The sequence below is a fragment of the Neolamprologus multifasciatus genome, chromosome 19 (assembly GCF_963576455.1).
Source record: "Neolamprologus multifasciatus chromosome 19, fNeoMul1.2, whole genome shotgun sequence".
Taxonomy (NCBI): domain Eukaryota; kingdom Metazoa; phylum Chordata; class Actinopteri; order Cichliformes; family Cichlidae; genus Neolamprologus; species Neolamprologus multifasciatus.
Genome location: NC_140457.1, coordinates 8,309,991 through 8,322,112, shown reverse-complemented (window position 1 = coordinate 8,322,112; position 12,122 = coordinate 8,309,991). Strand labels below are relative to the sequence as shown.

General features: G+C 39.8%; 1 protein-coding gene across 5 annotated transcripts in view; it reads right to left on the bottom strand.

Annotated features, from left to right (window-relative positions):
• kif6 (kinesin family member 6) overlaps nucleotides 1–12,122 on the bottom strand; it is an 86,757-nt gene that overhangs the window by 29,773 nt on the left and 44,862 nt on the right. For all 5 annotated transcript variants that reach the window (XR_014871159.1, XM_085143206.1, XM_085143204.1 and 2 more), the window contains exon 13: nucleotides 4,155–4,343. Coding sequence is in view for 4 of the 5 variants with exons in the window: in XM_085143206.1 (XP_084999332.1) it covers nucleotides 4,155–4,343 (189 nt within the window). In the remaining variant the exon portion in view is untranslated. The remainder of the gene's footprint in view (nucleotides 1–4,154; nucleotides 4,344–12,122) is intronic.

The window sequence follows — 12,122 nt, the reverse complement described above, 5'->3', positions numbered from 1 at the left end:
TACTTATGTATTTATGCATACATTTTTGGATTTGAATTGAGAGCTACAAACAAATTACGTATTTGGCATTCATAGACAGGATCTCAGGGCACACTCAGAGTAAGGAGGGTGTTGGTTTTAAGAATCTAACGCAGTCCTTTTGCCTTTCTGAATATGACTGTTAGAACGCACAGTTGACAATGAGGTGACAGAACATAGTTAGCACCATCAATGGGAGACCATGATTCTCATCCAAAAACAGGAATGGACAGCTGCCTCTGCACTAGAGGAGAGTTGTTGCCAAAGAACTTGAGTATCGTGAGATAGTTACTGGTACATACAGGTTCATCTTATCAGGATATCTAGTCGTCTAACTTTGGATGGTCAGTTGGGAGGAGACCCAGACTAAAGAGATTATACAAGATGTGATCAAAAAATTCTGGGATAGATCTATTTACAAAAGAATCTAGTTTTCAAGATCATCTCTTTGTGCAATTCTGGACAGTATGGCTGCTCACTCTGCAAATGTTCACTCATACTTGTGCCTGTGCAGTGTGTGCTGGATCTCTTCTGGATCTACACAGAAGTATAGAAAGTTGTAGGGAGGCAAATTTGGCAAGTGGTTCAGTGGCGCCTGTGAAGATTGTGTTAGTGTAGTTAAAAAAAAGCCTTTCTCAATGTGTTTTGTACAAGCATTTGATGACAAGCAACACTCTTCGATGTCGGTTGACAACCTCACCCTGAAAGACAGTTTTATAGTGCACAATACGCATGCTTCTTTTCTCGCTGCTCAGCTGAGTCACTGGTTTCAGGATTGGAAACTGGTCTTGTCTACTGAAAACTGGTTGTTTGTAGCAAGAGCTCCTATCACAGTCATCCGTGGGTGATGTTTGTTAATGTGCGTACCATGCTTGACTTTGAGAACCGTGGGCGCAGAATACAAATATTCATATTGGGACTTCCTGGATGAGATCTGGGCAAGCAAGAGACAGCGATCTTGAAAAGGAGATTAAACATATTCAGGTAATCATGAAGCTCATCTGGCTTGGCAGCTTCTCGTGATACTGAGGATGAACTGGATGTAGAAAACTGCGAGCAGGACTTCTGGAATAACCTTTTTGGCCTGCTTCACAATGGACAGTATTTAGCAGTTCGTTTGCTAATAGCACAGACATTCTGTCTCTAAATTAAGTGGATGCTTACTCAAAAGTTGTCAGTCTAGGTTTAGTGTCCTGGTCACATCTGCGTAGCGTCTCTTATATTTACATTGCAGAAGTCTTGGCTCACAGCCTCGGCTTCACGTTCCAGTCAGTATTACAGGTTTTAAACCCATCAGCAACAAATTACAGGTTTAAAATACAGTACTGTCCTTTTAATACATACAGTGGGGCAAAAAAGTATTTAGTCAGCCACCGATTGTGCAAGTTCCCCCACTTAAAATGACGACAGAGGTCAGTAATTTGCACCAGAGGTACACTTCAACTGTGAGAGACAGAATGTGAAAAAAAAAATCCATGAATTCACATGGTAGGATTTGTAAAGAATTTATTCGTAAATCAGGGTGGAAAATAAGTATTTGGTCAATAACAAAAATACAACTCAATACTTTGTAACATAACCTTTGTTGGCAATAACAGAGGTCAAACGTTTACTATAGGTCTTTACCAGGTTTGCACACACAGTAGCTGGTATTTTGGCCCATTCCTCCATGCAGATCTTCTCAAGAGCAGTGATGTTTTGGGGCTGTCGCCGAGCAACACGGACTTTCAACTCCCGCCACAGATTTTCTATGGGGTTGAGGTCTGGAGACTGGCTAGGCCACTCCAGGACTTTCAAATGCTTCTTACGGAGCCACTCCTTTGTTGCCCGGGCGGTGTGTTTTGGATCATTGTCATGTTGGAAGACCCAGCCTCGTTTCATCTTCAAAGTTCTCACTGATGGAAGGAGGTTTTGGCTCAAAATCTCACGATACTTGGCCCCATTCATTCTGTCCTTAACACGGATCAGTTGTCCTGTCCCCTTGGCAGAAAAACAGCCCCATAGCATGATGTTTCCACCCCCATGCTTCACAGTAGGTATGGTGTTCTTGGGATGCAACTCAGTATTCTTCTTCCTCCAAACACGACGAGTTGAGTTTATACCAAAAAGTTCTACTTTGGTTTCATCTGACCACATGACATTCTCCCAATCCTCTGCTGTATCATCCATGTGCTCTCTGGCAAACTTCAGACGGGCCTGGACATGCACTGGCTTCAGCAGCGGAACACGTCTGGCACTGCGGGATTTGATTCCCTGCTGTTGTAGTGTGTTACTGATGGTGACCTTTGTTACTTTGGTCCCAGCTCTCTGCAGGTCATTCACCAGGTCCTCCCGTGTGGTTCTGGGATCTTTGCTCACCGTTCTCATGATCATTTTGACCCCACGGGATGAGATCTTGCGTGGAGCCCCAGATCGAGGGAGATTATCAGTGGTCTTGTATGTCTTCCATTTTCTGATGATTGCTCCCACAGTTGATTTTTTCACACCAAGCTGCTTGCCTATTGTAGATTCACTCTTCCCAGTCTGGTGCAGGTCTACAATTCTTTTCCTGGTGTCCTTCGAAAGCTCTTTGGTCTTGGAGTTTGGAGTCTGACTGGTTGAGGCTGTGGACAGGTGTCTTTTATACAGATGATGAGGTCAAACAGGTGCCATTCATACAGGTAACGAGTGGGGGACAGAAAAGCTTCTTACAGAAGACGTTACAGGTCTGTGAGAGCCAGGGATTTTCCTTGTTTGAGGTGACCAAATACTTATTTTCCACCCTGATTTACGAATAAATTCTTTACAAATCCTACCATGTGAATTCATGGATTTTTTTTTCACATTCTGTCTCTCACAGTTGAAGTGTACCTCTGGTGCAAATTACTGACCTCTGTCATCATTTTAAGTGGGGGAACTTGCACAATCGGTGGCTGACTAAATACTTTTTTGCCCCACTGTATAATCCTACTCATGGCATTGTGTAGAAATAAAGAAAAGGGTTCTGGTATGTCAGACCCTTACCATGCAGTAAAATCCACAAATCAGGAATTTGTTATGGCCCAGAGACACACACAAAAGGCACAGTGAAAATCTAAAAGACCACAAAAAACAGCCTACATTCCAATCGAGAGAGATCACCTGTCTGTAGACTCAGCACCTAATTTTTCAAAGCTTAAAAAGAGCGAGTGTGACGCTTAATGGAGTCAACATCTGTGAAAATTTGATTTAATTCATACAGTGCTTTATTAGTCCATGTGGGACAGGACCTGTTCTGAATATTTTGGTAAGCGTGAACAGCGTTAGTACTAGGTCAGCTCTATTTCTGAGGAATATTACCCAGCCAGTTTTCATTTCTTACTTTTAGTCTTGAGCACTGATAGCTCACATATACAGTATCAAATACCACACCAAATGCAAAAATGACATTGGTTTTACTCTCAACATGTGGACAAGTGGACACTTGTCTTTAGAAACACTGAAATGCTTTGGAAATGCATAATACTTTAACATACAGGATTAAACTCTTTTCATGTATTAAATGCTTTTTGAAGAGATTGTAACATAATTTAAAACAATGAAACCTTCTCTAACAGCCTGGACTAAAAATATTCCATTCTACAAACAGTTACATTACTAGTTAGTTGATGGATGTTTTTCCTTTTAATTTTGGTTTTTTTTTTTTTATAGTAGAAATACTATGCTAATTTTTAAAAAAGACATTTTCTATTGAAAGTAGAAAAATCTAGAGAACATTAGACAAGAAAGGAATTACATCAGAGAATGTTTGCCTATGTTATTTTTTTCCTTGAAAGTACAGACAGCTTTTATTGAAATAAGTCCCTCTTATAAGTCCCTCTTAAATACCACTAGTTGTACTACCTGGGTTTTTTTTGGGTTTTTTTTTTTGATAATTTGGCTCAATGAACTCCTTTTGAGTTGGTTGAACCAAGTTATATGGCCTTATTTTAAGGCCAGAAATTGCTATGTTTAGGAAAAAAACATCTGAAAGAAGCTGGACCTGATTCACACTTTGACTCTATATCACAACATATCAGCAGTCTTTCAAACACTATTTTTGCATATGCAACAAGTAACATGCCAAATCTTTCAATATTGCCTTTTAAGACAAGGAGAAAACCTTAAGGTTGACGTACCTCTTTTCATGTACTGTATAGCTCGTCCTCTGTGGTCTGATGAGATGGTCTCCATACTTCCTTCTTGTGACAGCTCCACCGTGGACACACTCGATGTACTCTGACTCTGGCTGTTGGTGATGTTTGCAAGCTGAGCAGCAGCATCCTGGGCTCTTTTTTTCTCCTTCTTCAACATCTTAACTAAGATGCCTGTCGCAAGGAATTAAAGAATGCTCTTGTCTTTGTTTTGGAGGTGAGATACTGCAAGAAAATCTCCCTCAATTCAATTAGACAGATCACAAATCAAAGAACTTATGTCAAGCATCTATGAGGACAGTTAGGTAGCTGCTCTAGAGTAAATTTTTTGACAAAATTGTTATAAAAGTATTCCCAAATGTTTCAATATTTGATAAAGGCTGTGCATCTGTAGAGATTTCCTAAATGACATCCGACCTGAGAGATACAGGAAGGTGCAATGTCTGGGATGAGCCAGTGGAGAGGAGCCAAAAGCCTGCAGAGATGACACTGCCAAGAATTTCTTGGGAGTCTTTTTCCACTGATGTGGTTGTCTGCTTAAGAGTGTAACTGAGAATAACTGAGTGACTGTACTGACTCTTCTTAGATCTTGTCCCAGGGCTGGTTCGAGCTGACTACTGTTGTTGTGACTACTAAAGGTCCAAAGGTATTTGGACAAGGCCTCTGGCCTATAATTTAGGAATTATAGCAGTTTTTACAATGCATCCCCTTTAATGGGCTCAAAACTAACTGGACACATACATTTCATGGCCTGTTAAACTAGGAATTAACTCTGAGGGGGAAAACAGCACAACACAGAGCTAAGAAACACACTACCATGTGAGATGAGGACATGACAAGGGACAAGGGAAGGCTGAGACAATAAATACACGGCAAGTAATTAGGAAGACTGAAAACACCAGGGACGACAGCTGCGGCATATCAGGGGAAGTAAAATTCAATATGAAGCACACAAGATATAAGACTATCATATTAAAACAGTAACTAGACGCACACACACACACACACACACACATACAGACTGAGACCCAGACTAAAATGTGAATCTGACAAAAGATAAATACAGAGATAAGATGGGAACACAATGAGAATACACAAGGGGAAATGGGAATGGAAAGACCTAAGAAGAGGAAGGCCAGTTTAGAGTTTAGCAGAAAACAAAGAAAAGAGTCTGCACAGTTTTACAAAAAAGCACTAATGAAACCAAGATTTACTTGTATGATAGGAAGAAAATAAGACAGAAAGAGCTCGCGATCTTAGGCATACCACATTATCAATCAAACATGGTGGAAGCAACATTACAGTATGGGCATGTATGACTGCCAGTGGAAATGGGCCACTAGTGTTTATTGATGATGTGACTGCTGATTTAAGCAGCAACACAGACTCTTAAGCGCACAGGCCTACAGCCTTTGCTCAGATTCAGCCAAATGCTGCAAAACTAATTAGACAACGCTTTACAGTGCAAATATGATTTGCACTGTAATGACCCAAAGCATACTGCAAAAGCAACCAAAGAGTTTTCAATCCAAAGAAATTAGATATTATACACTGGCCAAGTCAGTCATCTGATTTCAACCATAAGGAGCATTTTTTTTAAGTTATTAAATGCAAACTTGAATACTCAAAGACTCACAAGAAAGAAACAATCAAAGGTTGCTGCAGTGAAGGCCTGGCAGAACATTTCAAGGGGGAAAACAGCATTAGTGATGTGCATGGGTTCTTCCTGCAGTCACTGACCACAAAAGAAAAGTGTAGAAAGTTATCCTTATAGTTAAAATCGTTTTAAAGGGATTTTATTTTATATTAGTAATATTTTCATTTCAACGTGTAACCATATTTTGATTTATTTATCCTGTGAATGGCCCTTCCCCTAATTTATTAGTCAGCATGAAATAAGAGTTGCCTACCCCTAATTTGGAGTCACACAACTAACAATGAGATCTGCAGACATCTCACTACAGTCAGACTATAACCGCGGGGGGATTTTTAAAGACAAAAACGGCATAACTTAACTTTTATTCCCTTCAGCCATGACAAAAGGGGATGTCAGTGGAAACAATAATATGAAGAAGTAGTCTCTAATTACAATTTCCATTGAAATAAAACATACAGTGTTTTCAAAACTGCCAAAATCTAAACCTAACACACTTCCAAATGACCTACTGTAGCCAACATTTACAGAAAAAGAGCCTGTTTCTGTGGGTCCTGTGTCATTGATTCAAACAAGTCATTACTTCAAACCGCTGTTCATCAGGTTTTTCCATTATTGGCATCTGATATCTTCATTTATGCACAAAGCTACCACAGAAGTCTAGTGGAGATAAAAACTTCTATAGGAGTAAGAACGTGAGATCTGTGGGCTGTTTCGCATGCCATGTGGTGAAAATGCTGCGGTTAGATTCAGCTCGTGATGTTCTTCTCCTCCTCGGCTTTTTAGTCATTCTCTAATATACTTTCCAACAAGCCAGACATTACAGGAAATACACAAAATGCCTTTAAAATTGCCACACATGGCAGATGTTTGATTTCATTCTCAATGGTGCCACAAACTACTCCAGTTTCAATGTACCACACAATGTATGCAATAAAAATTATAAGGAACAATTTGTTTCCCTACTCTTTACATTAACAAATACAATGACAGTATTCAAGGAAAGGAAATTAGTGCAAGCAAGTTGAACTCGTATCTTTTGGCCAGCTTTGCCCCCAAACGGGTCAAATATTTCTGTTTCTTGCCAAAATGAAGTGTTAGTTTCTTCAAAGCACGGTCATGACCATTCTTTAAAATATTTGGAGCCATGATATTTTCCTGACCAAGCAACCGAGTCCTCTCTGGGCTCAAAACCAACCAAGCTTTAATGGCCCTAGCCCAAAGATATTTTTCACATTTTCACCTAAGTAAAAGGAGACCCAAACAGCTCCAATGACAACATCTTGGATGAATTGAACAGTGTAAAACGAATCCAAGTACAATAAATGATCAAAAGCTGATGTTCTCCACTGAATGTGTAATAAGTGACAACCTATGGTACTGCTTTAACAAAGACAGGGCATCAGCACAGGCCTGTCAATTTAAGTTGTTATCACAGATATACAGTGAGAGACTATAGTTACTATCAGGAATGAAATGAATGTACAATACTAACATGAGAGGTTTTTTTTTGGTTGTTTCCACGTAGTAATACATGATGCTTTGAGGGCTTAGTATTTACACCAGTGAAGCCTTGAGTGATAGCCATGTTGCTTCTGGATAGATAAGTCATGAGATCTCAACACGATACACCACCCAGGTCTAATGTTCAGTGGTGGCTGAGTATAGTGTTACACAAGTTTTGAGCACCTTTGATCTATATCACCACCCACCACAGTATTTGAGTCACAAATGAGACTGTCAGTGATGTTGTCGCTCATACAGCTCACAATTCATCACAGTTCACAGGTTATTTTTTACACTGCAGCCATGTAGTGCACAAAATTACAGGTGGGTCTAAGTATTTTTGAGCTGGATGCTGCAATTTGGGAGGTCAAGGACACAAAATTTCTTATTACCAAAGAAAAGGTGAGAGTTAATTGGCTAAAGCCACCCAGTTGTCACTTATTATTGTAGAACATGTATTGGATAGGTCATGTGACTTAAATCCAGACTTTCTGATGTCAGTTTAGATGACCGACCACCGAGAAGCTGCTGTAGAGATGGAAAAACTGGCACAATGCATGACAGAGACGTGTGTCAGCATGCATTGATATAAACTACAATATATACACTTTGAGTTTAATTAGCATAAACTTTGCTTAAAAAAAGTGTATAAATAAATAAATAAATAAATAAATAAAAATAACCTGAAAACATGAGTTGCTCTGGAGTGACAGTCACAAACAAAAACACTTTCCTGTTAGGAAAACTCGGGATATTCAAGCTCCACAGAAATCAGGTCAATATTTTCTCTATAGGATCATTAGCATGAAATTTGGATTCTATTGTTTTATATCCAGTGTTGGGACTAACGCGTTATTAAGTAACGCGTTACAGTAACTACGTTATTATTGTGGTAACGAGCACGGTAACTAGTTATTATGCCAAAATCAGGAACGCGTTAGTCGTTACTGGGATTTAGATACGGTCGTTACTCGTTACTTTGTGTGGTGGCTATCGCGGAGCTTCCACAGATTCTGTAACATTAGCAAGTGGTGGAGGCAGCAGGTGGATGAGGGAAAGGGGACGCAGAAGGAAAAGAGACCCGAGGCGGCCGCCGGTCCAAGTGTGAACTGAACTTCAGGTAAGAAGTTATGACCTGCAGTCTATCTGGGTCAGATATAAACTAAGTTTAGGTGGAGTTTATTTTCGTTATTCTGACTTTTTCCGTACTGTGTACTAGCTAGCATGACGGAGTTTCTATACAGCTGGGTGGGTGCTATGAAGTTAATGATGTTGAACTTTATTTTGTTCATAAGTTATTAGAGTTGCCAACCGTCCCGTCTGGTATTCAGAGAAAATATTACGCGTTTCTTATTGAGGTGAAAAGGAACAATTTGTCCCGTAATTCAGCTACAATGAAAAAGACACAAAGCTGGAGTTATTCTGTGTCTTTGCTGCACAGCTGCCTCTTCTTCTTTCATTCCCCTCCCTCTCCTGTTTCTACTTCAATCATGAAAACTGATCAATGATCAGCTGATCGGCTCTCTTGTTTGTTTATCGCCCACTTTGCGCCAGAAAGAGGAAACCAGCCGATGTCGCGCTAAACAACAGCAGCACGTTTAAGCTTGAGCAGCCGTTGTTAGAATTTATTTAATATTAATTTCTAGTATCAGCTGATGTTTGCTGGAGCCACAGCTGCAAAAAAGCTGCTGGTCATAATATCGGTTTGGTTATCTGGTGAGAGGGAAACATGAAGATGAAACCAGGAGATGTCCTTACTGAATCAGAGCTGAACAGGTGATGGAGAAACAGGTTTACCTTTTAGGTGACATGAATGAGTTGAAGGGAAGTTATGAACTGATTCTGAGAAACAGATAACACCAGGATCCCTTTTCTAAGTAGCTGACAGCTGGTAACTGTGCAGGGGCGGGTCTAGCAAAGTTTTGCCAGGGGGGCCAGGTAGGGCATTAACAGGGAGAGGGGGGCACAAGGAAATACTTTTCTTTCTTATTCTCATTTAAAATGTCTGGCTTTTAAAAAATAATTATCTGAATCTTACAACAAACGATTGATAGATTGGTGCATATATACCATCAAAACAGTGAACATCACTGTCACAACAGCATTTGTTTTCATTCAAAGGCTTTATGATTTTTCCTATAATGGCGGGCCAGTCTCAAGTCAAAATGCCCGGGCCAATTTTCTGTCCCAGTCCAGCTCTGTATGCAGCTCATCTGCAGTCTGGTGTTACCTACATCTTCCTATTCAGAAGGCAGAATTTCCGATTTCTGAGTACAATCAAAGCACCACGACTGCAGTTTTTGTGTTGGATGTAAAAGGCGCACATGACGCTGTGACGTAGGCTAGAATCATGGCAGCAGTCAATGACGGTCCAGGCGTGGGATTTCTCTCGTGGAAATATGCACATTATCTTTTCCTTTCTATTGGTAGGTGGCACAGTGCACTTGTGGCAAGTAAGCAAGCTAGAAGACTGGCAAAGTTATGGAAGCAACACATTAACAAGAGAATTCTGAGTAAAACCAAAGTTACTTTCCCTAGTAACTAGTTACTTTGAAAGTAACGAGTAACTTGAAGTAACTGAGTTACTTTTGATAGAAGTAACTAGTAATGTAACTAAGTTACTATTTTAAAGTAACTTACCCAACACTGTTTATATCTCATAAATTCAGATTTCTCTGAAATTTGCCAATCCTTTGTAGTCATCGTTTTTAAGGTGCAATGTGACCACATGAGCTGTCCTCAGAAAACCTTGTCATTTTGACATCGGCTTGTTTTATTTGTCACCCTAACCACTGTGCTTTCTTCGTTTGTTTAAAATCCGCTATGTTTGTTGCTTCTCTGTCATCATGTTACTGGTGGATGTCTATTCACTCTTGCAGAGTCAACTAAGCAAAACCAGGTGCCCTAACTCCCATGCAGATAGGATGCCCCCCCCCCCCCCCTTTGTTTTACTGGGAACTTTCCCATAATGAACCCTGTGAGGAGGACTCAGTGTCGCTGTAGAGCCAAGGGCGTAGGACATTCATACAGACATGGGCAGCACAGTAATTAGCTAGCGGATACAGGTTTGAAATCTAGATAGTTATTAGCGATCTGTTTGGAAATAATGTCACTCTTACAGACTATAGTGTTACAAAGTGCAGACAGACCACCCTGACTGAAGGATTGACAGTTTAGGCTACTGCAACCTTATATACAAACTTCACAATGAAAGAAGGCAACATGGTCAGGAGAGCATGTACATTAGTACCTGTAATATGCGCCTTTAGACACGTACAGGGGCACTTTTGGCAATTACACGTGCATCATGTGAAAACCAGTATGTGACAATTTGAGGGGGAAAAAATCAAAGAAGAAAGGAATTTACATTCCAAAAAACAGGCCCAAGAAATACTACGGTAAAATATCTATATGATAATATTCGATTTGTTTAGGAGACCTGCAGATTTTCTGGCTAAATAATCAAGCAGACGTCTCAATTTTCCAGCTAATGTGCAGTGATCTAACGGCAAGCCACAGCAAAAGGGGCTGAGGGTGGAATAATCCCATAAAGCCATTAGAAATATCGTATTCACACACCAATACCATTATTATGATTAATAGTAATTATGATTAACAGCAGTCATTAGAATCTGTGTTTTTGTGGTGTGCTAGTGATGAATGTTAACCTACTTATATTTCACAGAAGTGCAGTAACCCAACCGTGCAATAACACAGACACATTTCCTATAAAGACCTTTCTCCTAATGAAGGCTTTACTATCAGCAGTAAGTGTGATTAAATGCTGAGGTGGGATGCAGAAAGACTCATTTAAATTGAAATCCACTCTGCTCAATTTATTTTCCACTCATTATCACCCAATTTAAAAAAGCCATTTCCTTAAACACTGTAACTCTTGTTTCAGCTAAGCGTGAACAGCGGAAGCCGTATATTAGAGGAATGAGATGCTGTACATCTGGATCTGAAACTCTGTGGTTTGAAATTGCACCAAATGTGCACGCAGTCCTATTAGGTCAATACAGCTCACCAGTCAAGGTGATTTTTGCCTCATTTCCCTACTGATGCATTAAATAAATATCATTACATGTAGCATCTTGACATATAACTGTCACTTCCAAAAAAAGATGAGTCTGGGCATGTGTGGGTGTGCTAACATGAGTTATCTCCTGAATGAGTTAGTAAAACTGTAAGGTAAAGACGTAAGAAGCCAGCAAATGTTATGACTTAATATTGTTTTAGATGTTCAGCATCTTCTACCAGTTAGAAGGTTGACAGTTTGCTCCCTGGCTCCTCAAGTTTGCATGCCAAAGTATCCTTGGGCAAAATACTGAACCCACAGTTAATGCCAATGCATCCATCGGAGTGAGTGTGTGCCGGACTGTTAGACAAAGTATAGCAAAAAAGAGCTTGTATGAATCTGTGTTTGACTGGATGAATGAGGCTTATGGTAAAAAGTGCTTTCAGTGTTTGAGTATAAAAGTGCTATATAGGTACCGGTGCATTTACTGTATTTAATGAAGCCATGCAAAATTTTACCTTTCGAAGTTACAGGTCCTCAAAGTAATTAAAAATGGGTCAAAATTTCAGTTTTTAAGTTGTTTTAATGGTACTTTTTCCTGCATTTTTGATTCTCATAATAGATGAAAGAGCTCAATTAAAAACTGAAACCAAATCAATTTTAGACACGCTCCAAGTGTCACAACCTAAAGCCAAAATCTTGATTTTATTCAGCTTGATTTCTCCTATAACAACTTGGAGCTTCAGTATCATGGGATACATCATAGCTTCAACAT